At 42.1% G+C, this 21196-nt stretch overlaps 1 protein-coding gene across 4 annotated transcripts in view; it reads right to left on the bottom strand.

Moving 5' to 3' along the window:
• Positions 1 to 3267: 3267 nt before the first annotated feature.
• TMEM143 (transmembrane protein 143) overlaps positions 3268 to 21196 on the bottom strand; it is a 46927-nt gene continuing 28998 nt past the window's right edge. For 3 of the 4 annotated variants that reach the window (XM_073571153.1, XM_073571154.1, XM_073571152.1), the window contains exons 7-8: positions 18390 to 18579; positions 3268 to 4371 (exon numbers count right to left, since the gene is read on the bottom strand). In XM_073571153.1, coding sequence (XP_073427254.1) covers positions 4199 to 4371; positions 18390 to 18579 — 363 coding nt within the window. In that variant the 3' untranslated portion in view covers positions 3268 to 4198. Of the gene's footprint in view, positions 4372 to 17715; positions 18270 to 18389; positions 18580 to 21196 lie in introns of those variants that run through there. The other variant, XM_073571155.1, reaches the window with a different exon arrangement.

Below are 21196 nucleotides of genomic sequence, written 5' to 3'. Positions count from 1 at the left end.
GCATTATGGTTAGCTTGAGTCTCTAGTGCTGACAATTTTGTTTTGGTAGCCTGAAGCTCCCCTTGAAATCCTGAGATAAATGTGCATATCTTTTTAAGGCGTACATCCACAGAATCTGACCCAGCGAGCTCCATATTTGATGGCTTGTGTATCCTGTCAAATTAGTGCTATAGGTTCAATGGAACTCGGTGGCATGGGTCAGAGAAGACAAACACAGTATATGTTCAAAGGTTCAGTATTGTATTGTAGCAACAGGTCTCAGTACTATGCAGGTGTAGTTCAGGGTATTACAGTAAACAGGCTTCAGTATTGCACGGTACGTAGATATAAGTTCTGGCAACAGGTAAAGTCTGTACGAACCAACTGGCGAGAGTCTGAGGTCCAGGCGCACACAGTCCTAAGGTCCTGAGACTGGACCGGGCTCCAAGTGGAGAGCAGGCCGCAGAGATGACAGAAGCAGAGCAGATCCGGACAGGAGAGGCGGTCAGGCAGGACGGCAGGTAACAAACGGGGAATCCCGAGGTTTAGAAGAAGCAGGCACAATGCAAGTTCTCCAAGCTTGGCAGCAGGTGAAGATCCAGATACACAAGCACAGGTATAATGTGCAGAGTCCCTTTAGTACACAGCAGGCAGGAAACAGGAAAAGTCAAACAGGAACAAGATGGCCCCTTGTGAAGCTACTCACTCCATCTTTGATAAGGGCAAAATTAAGGGCAAAGTCAAGCAGAACAGAAACATGGCTCAGAACCTCACAGGATCCTAGAACCGACATGGCCCACCTTAATGACACCACCTTCTTGCTTTGTAGTATCTTTATCTTTGAATTTAACAAGATCTGTTTTTGTTCCGGTAAGAAATGTTTGGTTGTCTGAGTCTAGTAGGACGCCCAAGAATGTCTTTTTTGTTGCAGGAACCATATCTGACCTCTTGAGGTACACTATCCAGCCTAGATACGATACAATCTGGTCTGTAGATGTTCCTGTAGCATGGGTAATGAAGGAGCCACCAACAAGAAATCGTCGAGGTATGGAACTATGCATAATAGGTGCTGATCTCTGATGTATGTCGTGACCTCTGACATGATCTTTGTGAAGATCCATGGGGCCGATGGTAGACCGAATGGGTGGACATTGAACTGATAATGGACTGTGTGCTCTCCCTGGATAATTGTGAATCTTAAAATCTAAGATAAGTTGGATGGACTAGGATGTGGTAATATGCATCCTGTAGGCCTACTGTCGCCATGATGAAATCCTGCCCAATCAGAGGTATTGTTGACCTGACAGATTCCATCTTGAATCTTCTGTATGTTATGTAGCGATCTAGGGGTTTCAGATTGATTATAACCCGATGGGACCCTTTGGTTTTTTTTATGGGAACAAGTTTGAGTAATGTCCCGTTTCTTTTCCTTTCTGGGACTATGGAGACTACCTTTGTAGACAATAGACCCTTGCACTCCTGCTATCAAGGTGGACTGTAGCTCTGAAGAGGAGTTGCATTGTTTTTATTGTTTTTGGAGGATATGAGGCAAACTCTATCTTTATTCCTTCTCTGACTGATGTTCAAGTCCATTGAACTGAACAGAACTTGTGCAACTGTGGAAGGAAGTCTGAGCCTTCTACTATGTTGGCATCATGGCTTATTTTGTCTCAGAGTGGGGGAAAGATTTCTGCCTGTTCCCCTTTTGGGCAGCTCCAGAGACCTGATTTGCCCTTCCCCTTTTACTGAAGTGTATGATCTTGCTGGGGGGCCTTTTCCTAGTATTCCTAGGTTCAGGTAAGGTATTCTTTTTATCCGAAACCTTCTCTAACTGCTCGCGATGGCCGGACCTAATATGTATTTCCCTTTGAAGGGGGGATAGAACACAACTTTATTTTTGAAGTCATGTCCCAACTCCAGGATCTTAGCTAGAATGCTCATCTCACAGGGTTCGATAACATCGACCTTTGGAATCTCTGATGAGAATTATGCAGTTTCGTTGTCCACAGGGAACCTGTGCTGTTGTGAGGGGTTACTAGAGAAATATGGCTTTTAAAGTCTCCTTACCCTGGCATATCACTCTCTGCAAGGAGACACTTTACCCCTTAGACACCAGTCAGAGGTCTCTCTCCTAGCCAAATCAGGTGTCATGCTTTGTACTAAGGAAAGGCAACACCCCAAAACATGAGTCTGCAAATCAAGATTCTACCCATGTGTCAAGAGTCATAAAAGCGTCAATATTAACCTTTAGAGTTCTAGTCCCCTTCCTCTCTGAAGAGCCAATTTGCAAAAATATGAAACACTTATTTTATCAGGTGAAATTGTTATCTTCCTCACTTAGTAGCATGTAGTCTCCCTCTCCCATGCAGGATCATCTCAGAAACCTGCTACTTTAGTAGAAAGCTTGACTCAAGTACACAGTATTTGAAGACACTGGAAAGGAGGTGATGTCGCAGTCTCTCTGCATCACACTGTGAGACTCATGCTGTGAGAGAGGTGGTAGAGCTGTATTGGGGGGGGTAGCTCATTTGTCAGAGCATGCAGCTCACCTCTCCAGCTCCTCACCAGTAAGATCCCATCTCCTCAGCGCAATTAGAGGGAGAAAATGCACATTTACAGAAGTAGAGCAGTAAAAACAAAAATAGACCGAAATATGCAGTCTATACACAATCTTGTAATTTTTTTGTAAAAATGCAACACAGTGCGTTTGGCGCAGGTTGGCGCACCGTCAAAAGGACGCATGCGCCGCAAACGCATACCTGCGCACCCAATGCTAAAGATAGGGTACGCAGGTCGCATGCAGAGTCATGCGCCCATAGGCGGAGCTGGCCGGAGGAGGTACGGCCATGGGCGGAGCTTCACAGCGGCCGTGCGCATCCCTCCGCAGCTCCAGGAAACGGAAGTGTGAAACTAGCCTAAACATATAGATGAGCTGACCAGTACTTTTAATAATTTTTTGTGATCATAAAACCTCAACCCTAGCGAATGATACATACTGGTACAGGTAGAAAAGAGTTTCTGCTCAACTTCGAGATACCTGACAAATCTCTTTTATAAAAGTTATTTCAATGTTTAAATATTTCAAATTCTTACTAATATAGAAAATGTCACAGCAGATTCCCCTGTTCGTCATAACCTAATGGAAATCTTTCCATCTATTGATATTTTCTGCTCTGCTAAATCATTTCTTCCTTTTTATGTGTTTTTTAGTAATCTTCATGAGAATGCCTTTGATTTCTATAACATAAAAGTGCAAATTGGAAGTAATAAATGCCAAGAAACCCAATGTGAATGTTCAACTTTTATCACAACAACTTCGTTTTTATGTCCAACATGGTTTTGACTGATTACTTAATGTGCCTTATGTTGGCTGGAGCACTGATTACAGAATATACTGTGTAGACATAAATTCACATTAGAACCGCTATAAAAATATTTTACAAAATTATTCATCACCTTTCATTTATTTCAGTCTGTTGCTTGTATAGCACCAATATATTCCCCAGGGCTTTACAGACACTGTAGTCAATCACGCTCCCCATTGGGCTTACAATCAATATCTTTGGAGTGTGGGTGGCCTTTCAACAAATTGTCAGAAAAAATATTACTAATAAAATATTTTTTCCCAACACAAATGGATAAATAAATGAAGCAGCTTAGTTGGGAGACCTAAACAAAGCTTCCCAAATACATATAAAACATGCAGAATATATAAACATTTAAAGGGGTTGTCACACCAGACATTTATGAAGTACAGTAGATGAAGTACGGGTCTAACCTCTGGGACCACACATTTCCAGAGCAGAGAATCCACTATCCCCCATTCTGGACGGCTAGTGACCACTACTGATTGATGAGGTGGTGGCACATGTGCCGACTCTCTCCATAAATTGCTAAACGAGTTCTGAACAAAAACGCACTGTATTCGGCACTCCCATCGAAATGAACGGAGAGAGCTGGGACATGCGTTGGCAGCTCTCCAGTCAATGGTTGTCCGACACCAGCCAGAATATTCCAAAGGTTAGACCTGCATCTAACAGACATTTACGGATAGGTCATAAATGTATCTAGTGAGATAGCCCCTTTAACAACCAATATACAATAGTAGTTTTCTGCAGTGCAACACACATTCCATACTTTCACCAACACATCACACGCGCGGAGTGTAACTTGTTTTGGATCACAGAACCAAATGCCCATCCTCCTAATATCCGAGCCCTCAGTTGTGCATCAGTACAGCATGCTCTTTAGAAGAGCTTGTACTTTCTTCTTTTCTATTCAAATTCTTCAGATTCTCGAGTGCTCGTTCTGAGGAGAATGTAATCTGTAATCCAGCTTTTGATTGCAGCCAGGATTCTACTTCCTTTTTGATCTTTAGCGTTATTTCAGGGTCTTGTCAGAAATAAAATAAAAAAGAAACAGACATGGGTTTTTATGACTTCCAGATACAGCTACAATAAGCAATAGTGCCGACATAAAATAAATCTTTAGCATTTGTGCAGTGAATATGAACTATCCATTATGAACACAACAGGAAGCATACATGGATGGTTGCCCCAATATGACAACTATACGTGACCACTTTATTCAATAAATCTGAGCTTTGCGGCCCTGTACTACTGTGGAGAGTAATGAAATCCGCTTCCTCGCAGGTTTCCTTTTGCTGTTCAGAACAAATGTGAAATGTTCACAGTGATTGTTTCTTCAGGAGCTTTAGAAAAACAAAAAGATGGATGGTAGAGCGGAAGAGCAGACACTTAAAGGGGTATACAAAACTGACATTTACTTTATTTTATTTTAGGCATTGACTATATTTTAAAATAGTTGTGAGAGCTTGCTCTGATGCTTCTGTGTGAGCTGCTGGTAGCGCTTTAGCATCATAAGTGGAAGTGGTTTAGTCTGATACACCAGCGCTATGGTAGAGATGACTCCTTGATCATGGATCCACATTTCCCTAGATTAAAAATACTCCCCCCATATACAAATAACAAGTGCATTACACAATAGGTGCCTATCTGTAGTCTTTACAGCACTGCAATACAGACTAGAGAATTGTCACTGGCCTTTCAAAGTGCAGCAGTGTACAGACCCCACCACTCTCCTCCCAACCAATGCTCTAATGCTGTCCTCACAACTCTCCTCCCATTAATGCTCTAAAGCCGTCCTCACAACTCTCCTCCCACTAATGCCATCCTCACAACTCTCCTCCCACTAATGCTCTAAAGCCGTCCTCCCAACTCTCCTCCCACTAATGCTCTAAAGCCGTCCTCACAACTCTCCTCCCACTAATGCCGTCCTCACAACTCTCCTCCCATTAATGCTCTAAAGCCGTCCTCACAACTCTCCTCCCACTAATGCCGTCCTCCCAACTCTCCTCCCACTAATGCTCTAAAGCCGTCCTCCCAACTCTCCTCCCACTAATGCTCTAAAGCCGTCCTCACAACTCTCCTCCCACTAATGCCGTCCTCACAACTCTCCTCCCACTAATGCCGTCCTCACAACTCTCCTCCCACTAATGCTCTAAAGCCGTCCTCACAACTCTACTCCCACTAATGCTCTAATGCTGTCACCACTACTCTCCTCCCACTAATGCTGTAAAGCCGTCCTCACAACTCTCCTCCTACTAATGCCGTCCTCACAACTCTCCTCCCACTAATGCCGTCCTCACAACTCTCCTCCCACTAATGCTGTAAAGCCATCCTCACAACGCTCCTCCCACTAATGCCGTCCTCACAACTCTCCTCCCACTAATGCCATCCTCATAACTCTCCTCCCACTAATGCTGTAAAGCCGTCCTCACAACTCTCCTCCCACTAATGCCGTCCTCACAACTCTCCTCCCACTAATGCTCTAAAGGCGTCCTCACAACTCTCCTCCCACTAATGCTCTAATGCCGTCTTCACAACTCTACTCCCACTAATGCTCTAATGCTGTCACCACTACTCTCCTCTCACAAAATCTGTAATGCGGTCCTCACCACTCTCCTCCTGTCCCCATCAGTCTCCTCCCACTAATGTTCTAATGCTGTCCTCACTGTTCTCCTCCCACTAATGCTCTAATGTGGTCCTCATCACTCTCCTCCTGTCCCCATCAATCTCCTCCCTCTAATGCTGTCCTCACAACTCTCCTCCCACTAATGCTCTAATGCTGTCCTCACTACTCTCCTCCCACTAATGCTGTCCTCACTACTCTCCTCCCACTAATGCTGTCCTCACTACTCTCCTCCCACTAATGCTGTCCTCACTACTCTCCTCCCACTAATGCTGTCCTCACTACTCTCCTCCCACTAATGCTGTCCTCACTACTCTCCTCCCACTAATGCTGTCCTCACTACTCTCCTCCCACTAATGCTGTCCTCACTACTCTCCTCCCACTAATGCTGTCCTCACTACTCTCCTCCCACTAATGCTGTCCTCACTACTCTCCTCCCACTAATGCTGTCCTCACTACTCTCCTCCCACTAATGCTGTCCTCACTACTCTCCTCCCACTAATGCTGTCCTCACTACTCTCCTCCCACTAATGCTCTAATGCTGTCCTCACTACTCTCCTCCCACTAATGCTCTAATGCTGTCCTCACTACTCTCCTCCCACTAATGCTCTAATGCTGTCCTCACAACTCTCCTCCGACTAATGCTCTAATGCTGTCCTCACAACTCTCCTCCCACTAATGCTCTAATGCTGTCCTCAACTCTCCTCCCACTAATGTGCTAATGCTGTCCTCACAACTCTCCTCCCACTAATGCTCTAATGCTGTCCTCACAACTGTCCTCACAACTCTCCTCCCACTAATGCTCTAATGCTGTCCTCACAACTCTCCTCCCACTAATGCTGTCCTCACAACTCTCCTCCCACTAATGCTCTTATGCTGTCCTCACAACTCTCCTCCCACTAATGCTCTAATGCTAAACTCTGCTGCCCGACTAATCCACCTGTCCCCCCGCTATTCCCCAGCTTCTCCCCTCTGTCAATCCCTTCCCTGGCTCCCCATTGCCCAGAGACTCCAGTACAAAACCCTAACCATGACATACAAAGCCATCCACAACCTGTCTCCTCCATACATCTGTGACCTCGTCTCCCGGTGCTTTCCTGCACGCAACCTCCGATCCTCACAAGATCTTCTTCTCTACTCCCCTCTTATCTCCTCTTCCCACAATCGCATATAAGATTTCTCTCGCACATCACCCCTACTCTGAACTCTTTACCACAACATGTCAGACTCTCACCTACCATCGAAACCTTCAAAAAGAGCCTGAAGACCCACCTCTTCCGACAAGCCTATAACCTGCAGTAACCACCGATCGACCAAACCGCTGCATGACCAGCTCTACCCTCGCCTACTGTATTCTCACCCATCCCTTGTAGATTGTGACCCTTCGCGGGCAGGGTCCTCTCTCCTCCTGTACCAGTTATGACTTGTATTGTTTAACATTATTGTACTTGTTTTTATTTGTATACCCCTCCTTACATGTAAAGCGCCATGGAATAAATGGCGCTATTACAATAATAATAATGCTGTCACCACTATTCTCCTCTCTCAAAATCTGTAATGCTGTCTTCACCGCTCTCCTCCTGTCCCCATCAGTCTCCTCCCACTAATGTTCTAATGCGGTCCTCACCGTTCTCCTCCTACTAATGCTCTAATGCGGTCCTCACCGCTCTCCTCCCACTAATACTCTATTGCGGTCCTCACCGCTCTCCTCCCACTAATGTTCTAATGCTGTCCTCAAAGCTCTCCTCCCACTAATGCTCCAACGCTGTCAACACTGCTCTCCTCCAACCAAAGTTATAATGCTGTCCCCACAGCTCTAAAGTGCTCCTTTTATCATCATTGCTCCTCTTAGTGCAGAGGTGGTGACAGAAGCGCAGTGGTGACATTATTTTTTTTTTTTTTACAATAAAATTGCACCCCTTACACATACAGTGCCTACAAGTAGTATTCAACCCCCTGCAGATTTAGCAGGTTTGATAAGATGCAAATAAGTTAGAGCCTTCAAACTTCAAACAAGAGCAGGATTTATTAACAGATGCATAAATCTTAAAAAACAAAAAATTATGTGGCTCAGTTAAATTTTAATAAATTTTAAACATAAAAGTGTGGGTCAATTATTATTCAACCCCTAGGTTTAATATTTTGTGGAATAACCCTTGTTTGCAATTACAGCTAATAATCGTCTTTTATAAGACCTGATTAGGCCGGCACAGGTCTCTGGAGTTATCTTGGCCCACTCCTCCATGCAGATCTTCTCCAAGTTATCTAGGTTCTTTAGGTGTCTCATGTGGACTTTAATCTTGAGCTCCTTCCACAAGTTTTCAATTGGGTTAAGGTCAGGAGACTGACTAGGCCACTGCAACACCTTGATTTTTTCCCTCTCGAACCAGGCCTTGGTTTTCTTGGCTGTGTGCTTTGGGTCGTTGTCTTGTTGGAAGATGAAATGACGACCCATCTTAAGATTCTTGATGGAGGAGCGGAGGTTCTTGGCCAAAATCTCCAGGTAGGCCGTGCTATCCATCTTCCCATGGATGCGGACCAGATGGCTAGGCCCCTTGGCTGAGAAACAGCCCCACAGCATGATGCTGCCACCACCATGCTTGACTGTAGGGATGGTATTCTTGGGGTTGTATGCAGTGCCATCCAGTCTCCAAACGTCACGTGTGTGGTTGGCACCAAAGATCTCGATCTTGGTCTCATCTGACCAGAGAACCTTGAACCAGTCTGTCTCCGAGTCCTCCAAGTGATCATGAGCAAACTGTAGACGAGCCTTGACATGATGCTTTTAAAGTAAAGGTACCTTACGGGCTCGTCTGGAATGGAGATCATTGCGGTGGAGTACGTTACTTATGGTATTGACTGAAACCAATGTCCCCACTGCCATGAGATCTTCCCGGAGCTCCTTCCTTGTTGTCCTTGGGTTAGCCTTGACTCTTCGGACAAGCCTGGCCTCGGCACGGGAGGAAACTTTCAAAGGCTGTCCAGGCCATGGAAGGCTAACAGTAGTTCCATAAGCCTTCCACTTCCGGATGATGCTCGCAACAGTGGAGACAGGTAGGCCCAACTTCTTGGAAAGGGTTTTGTACCCCTTGCCAGCCCTGTGACCCTCCACGATCTTGTCTCTGATGGCCTTGGAATTCTCCTTTGTCTTTCCCATGTTGACCATGTATGAGTGCTGTTCACAAGTTTGGGGAAGGTCTTAAATAGTCAGAAAAGGCTGGAAAAAGAGATAATTAATCCAAACATGTGAAGCTCATTGTTCTTTGTGCCTGAAATACTTCCTAATACTTTAGGGGAACCAAACAGAATTCTGGTGGTTTGAGGGATTCAATAATAAATGACCCTCTGAATAAACTTTTCACAATTTAAAAAAAAATTAAACAAAGAAATAACATTCTTTTTTGCTGCAGTGCATTTCACACTTCCAGGCTGATCTACAGTCCAAATGTCACAATGCCAAGTTAATTCCGAATGTGTAAACCTGCTAAATCTGCAGGGGGTTGAATACTACTTGTAGGCACTGTACATCTCTATAATATTGAATGTGTCACCAATTTTCTAAGTAAATGTGTTTATAAAGGTGTTACTGACATGAAATTTAGTAACAATCCATCCAATCCACACAGGCAAATAAATCAAACTAAAGATATCCATAAATTAAGTTATGTGTAACAATGCTTTGAAGCGTTGGTGTAACGTACGTAGGGTATTTGGTGGATGAGCTTATTACATTATATGATATGGGTATTTAACCCTTGATACATATCTTTACTTTTATTTGTTGGGAAATACTCACGTCTGTTCCTTGGGATTTATTCATGTCATGAACGAACTTGTTTCATACTGAATTGTGAGGAAAGCTGTGTGCTATAAAATTAATCTAAACTGAACACAGTTATATGTGTACACTATTGATTTTTAATACATGTATTCACTGTATTACCAATTATACATTCTACTCATAGCTGTCCTCAAAAGTTTACATACCCCGGCCAAATTTTTGCTTTCTTGGCCTTTTTTCAGAAAATATGAATGATAACACCAAAACTTTTTCTGAACTCATGGTTAGTCGTTAGGTGAAGACACTTATTGTCAAACTACTGTGTTTTCTCTTTTAAAATCATAATGACAACCCAAAACATCCAAATGGGCCTGATCAAAAGTTCACCAATCCCATTTCTTAATACCGTGTACTGCCTCTCTAACATCAATGACAGCTTGAAGTCTTTTGTGGTAGTTGTGGATGAAGTTCTTTATTTTCTCTGATGGTAAAGCTGCCAACTCTCGGTAAAAAAAAAATCCCAGTTCCTGTAAAGTCCTGGGCTGTCTAGCATGAACTGCACGCTTCAGGTCTCCCAGAGTGGCTCAATGCTATTGAGGTCAGGAGACTGAGGATGGCCACTCCAGAACCTTCACTTTGTTCTGCTGTAACAAATGACAAGTCACTTGGCCTTGTGTTTTGGATCATTGTCATGCTGGAACGTCCAAGTACATCCTATGCGCAACTTCCGGGCTGATGACTGCAAACTTGCTTCCAGTATTTGCTGATAACGTGCTGCATTCATCTTTCCTTTAACTTTGAACAAGTTTCCTGTGCCTTTGTAGCTCACACATCCCCAAAACATCAGCAATCCACCTCCATGCTTTACAATAGGAATGTTGTTCCTTTCATCATAGGCCTTGTTGACCTCTCTACAAAAAGTTCAATTTTGGTCTCATCACTACAAATTTCCTTGTTCCAGAAGTTTTGAGGCTTGTTTCTGTGCTGTTTTGCGTATTGTAGGTGAAATACTTTGTGGCATTTGCGCAGTAATGGATTTCTTCTGGCGACTCGACTATGTAGCCCATTTTTCTTCAAGTGACTCCTTATTGTGCATCTTGAAACAGCCACACCACTAGTTTTCAGAGAGTTCAGTATTTCAGCTGATGTTATTTGTAGGTTTTTCTTTGCATCCCGAACAATTTTCCTGCAGTTGTGGTTGAAATTGTTGCTGGTCTACCTGACCGTGATTTTGTTTTTACAGAGCCACTGATTTTCCATTTGTTAATCACAGTTTGAACGTTGTTGACTGGCATTATCAATTCCTTGGATATCTTTTTGTATCCCTTTCCTGTTTTATACAGTTTATCTACCTTTTCCCATAGATCCATTGACAATTATTTTGCTTTCCACATGACTCACAATCCAGAAACATCAGTGGCTGGATGAAAGATGCAAGAGTCTGTCTGGATCCCAAAAACTCACTCAGCTTTTATGCACACACACTGATTATAAACAGGTCACATGGGAGGATGTTACCTTTAGTAGCTAGTCAAACCCATTTGTGTCAACTTCATGCATGTTATCAAGCCAAAATCACCAGGGTAAGTAAACTTTTTATCAGGGTCATTTGGATGTTTTGGGCTGTCATTATGATTTAAAAAGAGAAAACCAGGGCTGTGGAGTCGGAGCTCATTTTGGTGGAGTCAGTATCAAAAGGACCGACTCCTAAAACATATAATAAATTGGATACAATAATTCAATGCAGGATCTGCTGAATATTTTTTCATAGGAATTTGGGAAAGTTATGAAATGTCCTATAAATGGCTGTTATATTCCTGATCTAAGGCTACATTCACATACAGCGTTTTTCCTGTGTTTTTTGAGGATACGTTTTTCAGCTGCAAAAGCCGATCAGCTTTTTAAAAAACTGCATCACTTGAAAGGTTTTTGAGCTCATAGATAATGCTTTCAATAGCAAAAGCAGATTAGAAAACTGCTCTATCCATTTATCCATATCTGTCTATCCATATCGTATCTGTACCTAAAAGAATGAAAACCGGGTAGTACACAAACTAACACTTTTTTTAGCACCAGTCAGGTACACCTCATAGCAGCCCAAGAGGACGCCCAGGCTCGTCTTCAGTAACACATCAACATCAATTGATAGTTGGAATAAATAGACTACATTCATCACCACATCTTCTTAAGGTGCAGGCTTTATCATCAAGTGTAGGGGTGTGCAGTATGAGGTTCTGCAGCAGCTGAGGTGTGCAGTATGAGGTTCTGCCCCCCCCAAGGTTTGATCCTGGCTACGCCCATGGTGTGCATGTAGCCTGAGGAGCTAGGCTTTGTCTTAGCTGAGATAAGTCATAGTGATATTTTTTAAAATATATATATATATTACACACACACACACACACACAGTACAGACCAAAAGTTTGGACACACCTCATTCAAAGAGTTTTCTTTATTTTCATGACTATGAAAATTGTAGATTCACTCTGAAGGCATCAAAACTATGAATTAACACATGTGGAATTATATAATTAACAAAAAAGTGTGAAACAACTGAAAATACTGTATGTCATATTCTAGGTTCTTCAAAGTAGCTACCTTTTTCTTTGATTACTGCTTTGCACACTCTTGGCATTCTCTTGATGAGCTTCAAGAGGTAGTCACCGGAAATGGTTTTCACTTCACAGGTGTGCCCTGTCAGGTTTAATAAATGGGGTTGGGACCATCAGTTGTGCTGTGCAGAAGTCTGGTGGATACACAGCTGATAGTCATACTGAATAGACTGTTAGCTGCTTTTTTCTTGCCATAATACAAATTCTAAGTAAAGAAAAACGAGTGGCCATCATTACTTTAAGAAATGAAGGTCAGTCAGTCCGAAAAATTGGGAAAACTTTGAAAGTGTCCCGAAGTGCAGTGGCAAAAACTATCAAGCGCTACAAAGAAACTGGCTCACATGAGGACCGCCCCAGGAAAGGACCAAGAGTCACCTCTGCTGCGGAGGATAAGTTCATCCGAGTCACCAGCCTCAGAAATCACAGATTAACAGCAGCTCAGATTAGAGACCAGGTCAATGCCACACAGTTGTAGCAGCAAACACATCTCTACAACAATGTTAAGAGGAGACTTTGTGCTGCAGGCCTTCATGGTAAACTAGCTGCTAGGAAACCACTGCTAAGGACAGGCAACAAGCAGAAGAGACTTGTTTGGGCTAAAGAACACAAGGAATGGACATTAGACCAGTGGAAATCTGTGCTTTGGTCTGATGAGTCCAAATTTGAGATCTTTGGTTCCAACCACCGTGTCTTTGTGCGGCGCAGAAAAGGTGAACGGATGGACTCTACATGCCTGGTTCCCACCGTGAAGCATGGAGGAGGTGTGATGGTGTTGGGGTGCTTTGCTGGTGACACTGTTGGGGATTTATTCAAAATTGAAGGCATACTGAACCAGCATGGCTACCACAGCATCTTGCAGCGGCATGCTATTCCATCTGGTTCGCGTTTAGTTGGACCATCATTTATTTTTCAACAGGACAATGACCCCAAACACACCTCCAGGCTGTGTAAGGGCTATTTGACCAAGAAGGAGAGTGATGGGGTGCTACGCCAGATGACCTGGCCTCCACAGTCACCAGACCTGAACCCTATCGAGATGGTTTGGGGTGAGCTGGACCGCAGAGTGAAGGCAAAAGGGCCAACAAGTGCTAAGCATCTCTGGGAACTCTTTCAAGACTGTTGGAAGACCATTTACGGTGATTACCTCTTGAAGCTCATCAAGAGAATGCCAAGAGTGTGCAAAGCAGTAATCAAAGCAAAAGGTGGCTTCTTTGAAGAACCTAGAATATAAGTCATATTTTCAGTTGTTTCACACTTTTTTGTTAATTATATAATTCCACATGTGCTAATTCATAGTTTTGATGCCTTCAGAATGAATCTACAATTTTCATAGTCATGAAATAAAAGAAAACTCTTTGAATGAGGTGTGTCCAAACTTTTGGTCTGTACTGTATATATGTAATCCATATTACATAGTGTATTACATATTTACAATTTATTACAGTTTTTTGTGTTCTAAAGTTGTATTCCAATAAATACATATTCTGTTCTATCTAAATATCTTGATTAGTGGATCATAAAAATGATTAAATGTCTGATGTTCACATTGTACTACATTTTTCACTTAAATATAAGCAATATGTGTGGGAGTCGGAGTTGTGGAGTCGGTGTAAGGGAAGTTGAGGAGTCGGAGTCGCAGGTTTGGCTTACTGACTCCACAGCCCTGGAGAAAACACAGTAGTTTGACAATAAATGGTTTCACCCAACCCCTAAACATGAGTGGAGAAAAACTTTTGGTGTTATCATTCATATTCTCTGAAAAAAGGCCAAGAAAGCAAAAATTCTGCCGGGGTATGCAGGGTTGTGCAGTCGGAGTCGTGGCGTCGGTATAAAATGGACCGACTCCTAAAATATATAATAAATTGGGTACAGTAGTTCAATGCAGAATGTGCTCAATATTTTTTCATAGGAATGTGGGAAAGTTATGAAATGTCCTATAAATAAAAACAACGAAAAAACACCAAGAAAAAATGTCCAAATTTAATTTATTACCAATTAACACATATATGAATTAATAAATTGTGTATATAAAATATATGTATGTATATATGTATAAAATAAAATATATATGGTAAGGGGGTCAATGCCAAAGGGCACAACCGGGGACCAAAATTAGCAGTAATAAAATTACATATAAGGACAAAAAATACATATATAAATAGGTACAATAAGTGAAAAATAAATAACAACAATATATATATATATATATATATATATATATATATATATATATATATATATATATATATAAAAAGTGACCGTGCTATAGTGAGTATGCTGAGCAAATATAAAATGCAAAAAGATATATTTTTTATATATTATTAGTGCAACAGAACAATATATTGGAGTGTTAAAATTAATGTGTATATATATATGAAAAAATATATATATGAAAAAATAAATAGTGACTCAAACGTATAACAAGCTCTATAATATTATGCTCCCAATTAACAACGTGACACACAAAAATGCCCACAAATAAAGAGTGACGAAGGTACGCCGAAACGTGCGTCGGGGCTGGCACATCCCGGGGACCCTTGCAGCATAAAGGTACTGCACATAGCGTTTATTATTTGTCCTTTTTCACTCTTTATTTGTGGGCATTTTTGTGTGTCACGTTGTTAATTGGGAGCATAATATTATAGAGCTTGTTATACGTTTGAGTCACTATTTATTTTTTCATATATATATTTTTTCATATATATATATATATACACATTAATTTTAACACTCCAATATATTGTTCTGTTGCACTAATAATATATAAAAAATATATATTTTTTTGCATTTTATATTTGCTCAGCATACTCACTTTAGCACGGTCACTATATATATATATATATATATATATATATATATATATATAGTTATTATTTATTTTTCACTTATTGTACCTATTTATATATGTATTTTTTGTCCTTATATGTAATTTTATTACTGCTAATTTTGGTCCCCGGTTGTGCCCTTTGGCATTGACCCCCTTACCATATATATTTTATTTTATACATATATACATACATATATTTTATATACACAATTTATTAATTCATATATTTGTTAATTGGTAATAAATTAAATTTGGACATTTTTTCTTGGTGTTTTTTCGTTGTTTTTATCTTAATTACCGAGTGTCCTCTATTATTCCATGTGTGCTAATCTTTTACCTAAATAACATCTTTATATTGCACTTTTTCCTTGAGTTTATCTTAATTAATGTCCTATAAATGGCTGTTCTATTCTTGATCTAAGGCTACATTCACACACGCCTTTTTGCTGCTTTTTTGAGGATACGTTTTTTTCAGCTGCAAAAGCAGATCAGATTTTTAAAAAACCGCATCACCTGAAAGGTTTTTGAGCTCATAGATGTTTTCAATAGCAAAAGCAGATTAGAAAAACGCCGCACAAACTGACATGCTTATTCTTTGTGAGGATCCGTTTTTGAGCCCAAAAACGGATCCTCACAAAACTATGTGTCTGAATGACATATCTTGAAACCCACTGATTTTGCTGGGATGCCCAGAGTCACTGCATTTTACTGCAAAAACACAGTGTGTGAATCATGGCCGTAGCCAGCGAGGGGCAGGGGGGACAGCTGCCCCCCCCTAGAAGCAGGGGCACGCACCTATCAAAACTCACTTGTATGCTGCAGTGCTCCTGTCCTGCATCGGCTCTAGAATGCAGGGGGCAATCTCCCCTCCTCTGTCCTGTCTTCTGCCCTCTTCACCAGAGAGAGGAGGGGGAGGGGTTCCTGCCCTGCACAGGATCTGATTCCTGGGCCCCGAGCTGGAGAAAGTGAAAGTACTACTGCTCATCTCTGTCACAGGAAGGTAACTAATGCTAATATTGTAGGTGATTATTATGTGCTCTCTGTAAAAGGAAGATCTTAAAAGACTTTCAAAAGACGCTTCATGTTTCTTAAAATGGATGCCTGCACACGTCACAGAGTGAACTATTTTGCCATCAATGTTCGATATGTTTGTGACAACAATGAAATTGTTACCAAGATGCTGGCAGTAAAAGATACTAAAGCTCATCACAGCAGCCAGTTTCTCCAGGCCTTAGTGAAAAAGTTCTGCAAGATTACGAGCTCAAAAAAAGAACAGGTTCTTGCTATTGTAATGGACAATGCTTCAAGCATGATAAGTACAATTAAACTGATGAATGAGAGTAATGAACAGCTAGAAGAAAATTTAGGATTCAGTATGTTTGAGATGGAAGGCCACAGTCCTATTCATGCAACTGAAAAACAAACAGATATTACAACAGAAGGACAGCAAAATTATAGTTTAGAAATAGATGATCTTGTTGAAGCTGCTTCAAAACACTTTCCTATTCATCACATGCGCTGTGTTGTGTACATGCTGCAGCTGGCAATAAGAGATAGTCTGCAAGAGGGACATGCTGGAAATGTGATTGGAAAAGTGAGGAAATTGGTTATTGCTGCCAGAACCCCTAAAATTAATTCCATCCTGAAGAGACGTGCTGGGAAAGGGGCAATTGTCCATCGAGCCACTCGGTCGGGCAGCACTTATTTAATGATTGAGCGATTGCTTGAACTAAAACCGTTTCTTATAGATATGGCGAACCCTCAGGTAACCCTAAATGAAGGTCAATGGACACAGGTGGCTGAATTGAAGGAATTGCTTAATTACCCATTTACCGTGACTAAAAAATTACAAGCTGAGGATTTAACTCCTGGCATTTTCATAAGGGAGTGGAAGAACTTGCTATTTTTTGCCTGTCCCAAAGAGGAGGTTTAATCGCAGATGGCATTTCTGCTTCAATGAAACGAAGAGACACAGCTATTGGAAAATAAGATTTTTCTGGCAGCTGTTTATGTGGACCCAAGTCATCATATACTGCTTAATGATCAACAGCTTACTAAAGGAAAAGAAGCTCTGACTGAGGTAGCCGTTAGGATGAGTGGCCTACAGGAGGACTGCCAGGCGCAAGAGGACTTGGGTCCTGACAGTGCTACTGCTGCAATATCTTCATCCTCATCAGATGAGGAGTTTGACTTTGACAAGTATTTGGATGACATGGAGCAGGCAAAGCGTTGCCGCAAGGAAAAAGATTTCACTCAGTCTCCTACAGCAAGCAGATTGACCATATTTCAGCAAAATGTTTCACTTGCTCTCAAAGAAATAGAAAAATTCAACCGTTCATCAAAACTGGCTGTGCACGGGGAAATTCCTTTATACCCGGAAATTGTTAGAGCTGTTGCGCATGTGGAAGTTAGTGTAGAGAGGTTGTTGTCTGGCCTTAAAATTATTAGGTTAGATTTGAGGTCCTCTACGAAAGAGGATCTGATGGAGGCAATTATATTTCTTAGAACAAATTCATTGACTGCACAAATGTTATTTAGTATGATTTTGTTGAAAACTGTTTTTTGCCACTTACATAGTTTATTACATAGTGTTCATAAATATATATATATATAATCGATATTACATAGTGTATTACATATTTACAATTTATTACAGTTTTTTGTGTTCTAAAGTTGTATTCCAAAAAATATATATTATGTTCTATCTAAATATCTTGATTATTGTATTAATAATGATTAAATGTCTGATGTTCACATTGTACAATAAATTTTTCACTTAAATATAAGCAATATATGTGGGAGTCGGAGTCGTGGAGTCTGTGTAAGGGAAATTGAGGAGTCAGAGGTTTGGCTTACTGACTCCACAGCCCAGGGGGTATGTAGACTTTTGAGCACAACTGTATGTATATATGTATGTAGATATTTCCCAGATTAGCTTATCCATCTAACTTTTAGTCTTTATTGTCTGTAATTGGTGTTTGTCTTTATGGATTGTTCTTAAAAGTATTTGTTTGAATAAAACTTGACTTGTATAAAAATCATTCTGTTCCTGGCACATCTCTTTTTTGGTTGCTTCTGTATCCTAGTGCCCCATGGGGACCAAAAACACATATTAGATTGGGTTACCTCAATGCGTTGGTAATCTGTAACAAAAGCAGAAATATGCCTTTATGTTCCAGGTTACATTCCATAAGGGCCTCACCTATCTTATCTCCATTCCATGGTATGTCAAGTTGTTTCATAAAGCTGTGCGCCAAGATGACTTCTTTTGCATGTTCTTCTTGAGCTCGTAGAGTAAGGGCACCGAGGAGTTCAGAATTATTGGAGGTGCTTCTGTAATACAGCATGTGAGCCAGTTCTAGTGAATGTGCTTTCCTTCTCTGGGCAAACATCTGTGAAAGACATGAAAAAAAAATCACTACAACTCCAAGCAGCCTGCAGGCTCCATTGTCAACGAGCATTCAAAGTTAACATGGTGTGAGCGATTACATCAAAAGAAAATATTTGTTACTTCTGAAAAAAAAATGCACAATGTCCTGTACTGGGAAAAATATCAGTGTGACCTCCACAACATGGAATCTCTGCAAGAAATATGCAATATGAAAACTGGACTGAGAGCCACACATATAACCTTTATATCCCGAGTAGAAGCCTTAACATATTATTTACTAGATGGTGGCCCGATTCTAATGCATCAGATATTCTAGAATATGGCCAATTCGCATCCCATAGAGTATGCCCCAATATGCTGCTCCATAGAATATGCCCATATGTTGCCCCATAGAATATGCCCCCATATGCTGCTCCATAGAATATGCCCCCATATGTTGCCCCATAGAATATGCCCCCATATGCTGCTCCATACACTATGCCCCCATATGCTGCTCCATACACTATGCCCCCATATGCTGCCCAGATATGCTGCTCCATAGAATATACCCCCATATGCTGCCACATAAGTCTATGGAGCAGCATATGGGGGCTTATTCTATGTCCCCATATGCTGCACAGATATGCTGCTCCATAGAACATGCCCCCATATGCTGCCCAGATTCTGCTCCATAGAATATACCCCCATATGCTGCCCCATAGAATATGCCCCCATATTCTATGGGGCAGCATATGCCCTCATATGCTGCCCCATATATTATGCCCCCATATGCTGCTCCATAGAATATGCCCACATATGCTGCCCCAAAAAATATGCCCCATGTACTGCCCCATAGAATATGCCCCCATATGCTGCTCCATAGATTATGCCCCCATATGCTGCCCCATAAAATATGCCCCCATGTACTGCCCCATAGAATATGCCCCCATATGCTGCTCCACAGAATATGCCACCATATACTGCCCCATAGAATACGCCACCATATGCTGCTCCATAGACAATGTCCCCATATGCTGCACAGATATGCTGCTCCATAGAATATGCCCCCATATGCTGCCCAGATTCTGCTCCATAGAATTTGCCCCCATCTGCTGCCCCATAGAATATGCCCCCATATTCTATGGGGCAGCATATGGGGGCATATTCTATGGGGCAGCATATGCCCACATATGCTGCCCCATAAAATATGCCCCCATGTACTGCCCCATAGAATATGCCCCCATATGCTGCCCCATAAAATATGCCCCCATGTACTGCCCCATAGAATATGCCCCCATATGCTGCTCCACAGAATATGCTCCCATATGCTGCTCCACAGAATACGCCACCATATACTGCCCCATAGAATACGCCTCCATATGCTGCTCCATAGATTATGCCCCCCATATGCTGCTCCATAGATTATGCCCCCATATGCTGCTCCACAGATTATGCCCCCATATGCTGCTCCATAGATTATGCCCCCATATGCTGCTCCATAGATTATGCCCCCATATGCTGCTCCATAGATTATGCCCCCATATGCTGCCCCATAGAATACGCCCCCATATACTGCCCCATAGAATACGCCTCCATATGCTGCTCCATAGATTATGCCCCCCATATGCTGCTCCATAGATTATGCCCCCATATGCTGCTCCACAGATTATGCCCCCATATGCTGCTCCATAGATTATGCCCCCATATGCTGCTCCATAGATTATGCCCCCATATGCTGCTCCATAGATTATGCCCCCATATGCTGCCCCATAGAATATGCCCCCATATGCTGCCCCATAGAATATGCCCCCATATGCTGCTCCATAGATTATGCCCCCATATGCTGCTCTATAGATTATGCCTCCATATGCTGCTCTATAGATTATACCTCCATATGCTGCTCCATAGATTATGCCCCCATATGCTGCTCCATAGAATATGCAACCATAAACTGCCCCATAGAATATGCCCCCATATGCTGCTCCATAGATTATGCCATACTCACCTCTCCTGCTCAGGACCCGGCACCTGAGATATTCACCTGTCCCCCGGTCCATCGATGCTCACCCGTCTGCCACGTCATCTGTCAGTGACGTTCAGGCAGCAGAGGGCACGGCTCGCACTAACCACGTCACCGTGCGCTCTGCTAGCTAAACGTCACAGACAGGGGACGCAGCAGACAGCGGTGAGTGAAGCTTCTTTCAAATTATCTGTCCATATTAACACATATAATTGTATTTACTGGAATAATGAGAACAGGCATTTAAAATTAGAGCAACAACTAAATGAGCCTGGTGTCAATGTTTGGGGTGGTATGTCAAGTTTTGGTGTTTTTGGACCATTTTTTTGGGGGGCATAGTCTATGGAGCAGCATACGGGGGCATATTCTATGGAGCAGCATACGGGGGCATATTCTATGGAGCAGCATACGGGGGCATATTCTATGGAGCAGCATACGGGGGCATATTCTATGGAGCAGCATACGGGGGCATATTCTATGGAGCAGCATACGGGGGCATATTCTATGGAACAGCATACGGGGGCATAGTCTATGGAGCAGCATACGGGGGCATATTCTATGGAGCAGCATACGGGGGCATATTCTATGGAACAGCATACGGGGGCATAGTCTATGGAGC

Source organism: Dendrobates tinctorius, unplaced genomic scaffold (assembly GCF_039654945.1).
Source record: "Dendrobates tinctorius isolate UK_male_01 unplaced genomic scaffold, ASM3965494v1 ptg000028l, whole genome shotgun sequence".
Classification (NCBI taxonomy): domain Eukaryota; kingdom Metazoa; phylum Chordata; class Amphibia; order Anura; family Dendrobatidae; genus Dendrobates; species Dendrobates tinctorius.
The sequence above is the reverse complement of the archived record's forward strand: the minus strand, read 5'-3'. Positions and strand labels throughout refer to the sequence as shown.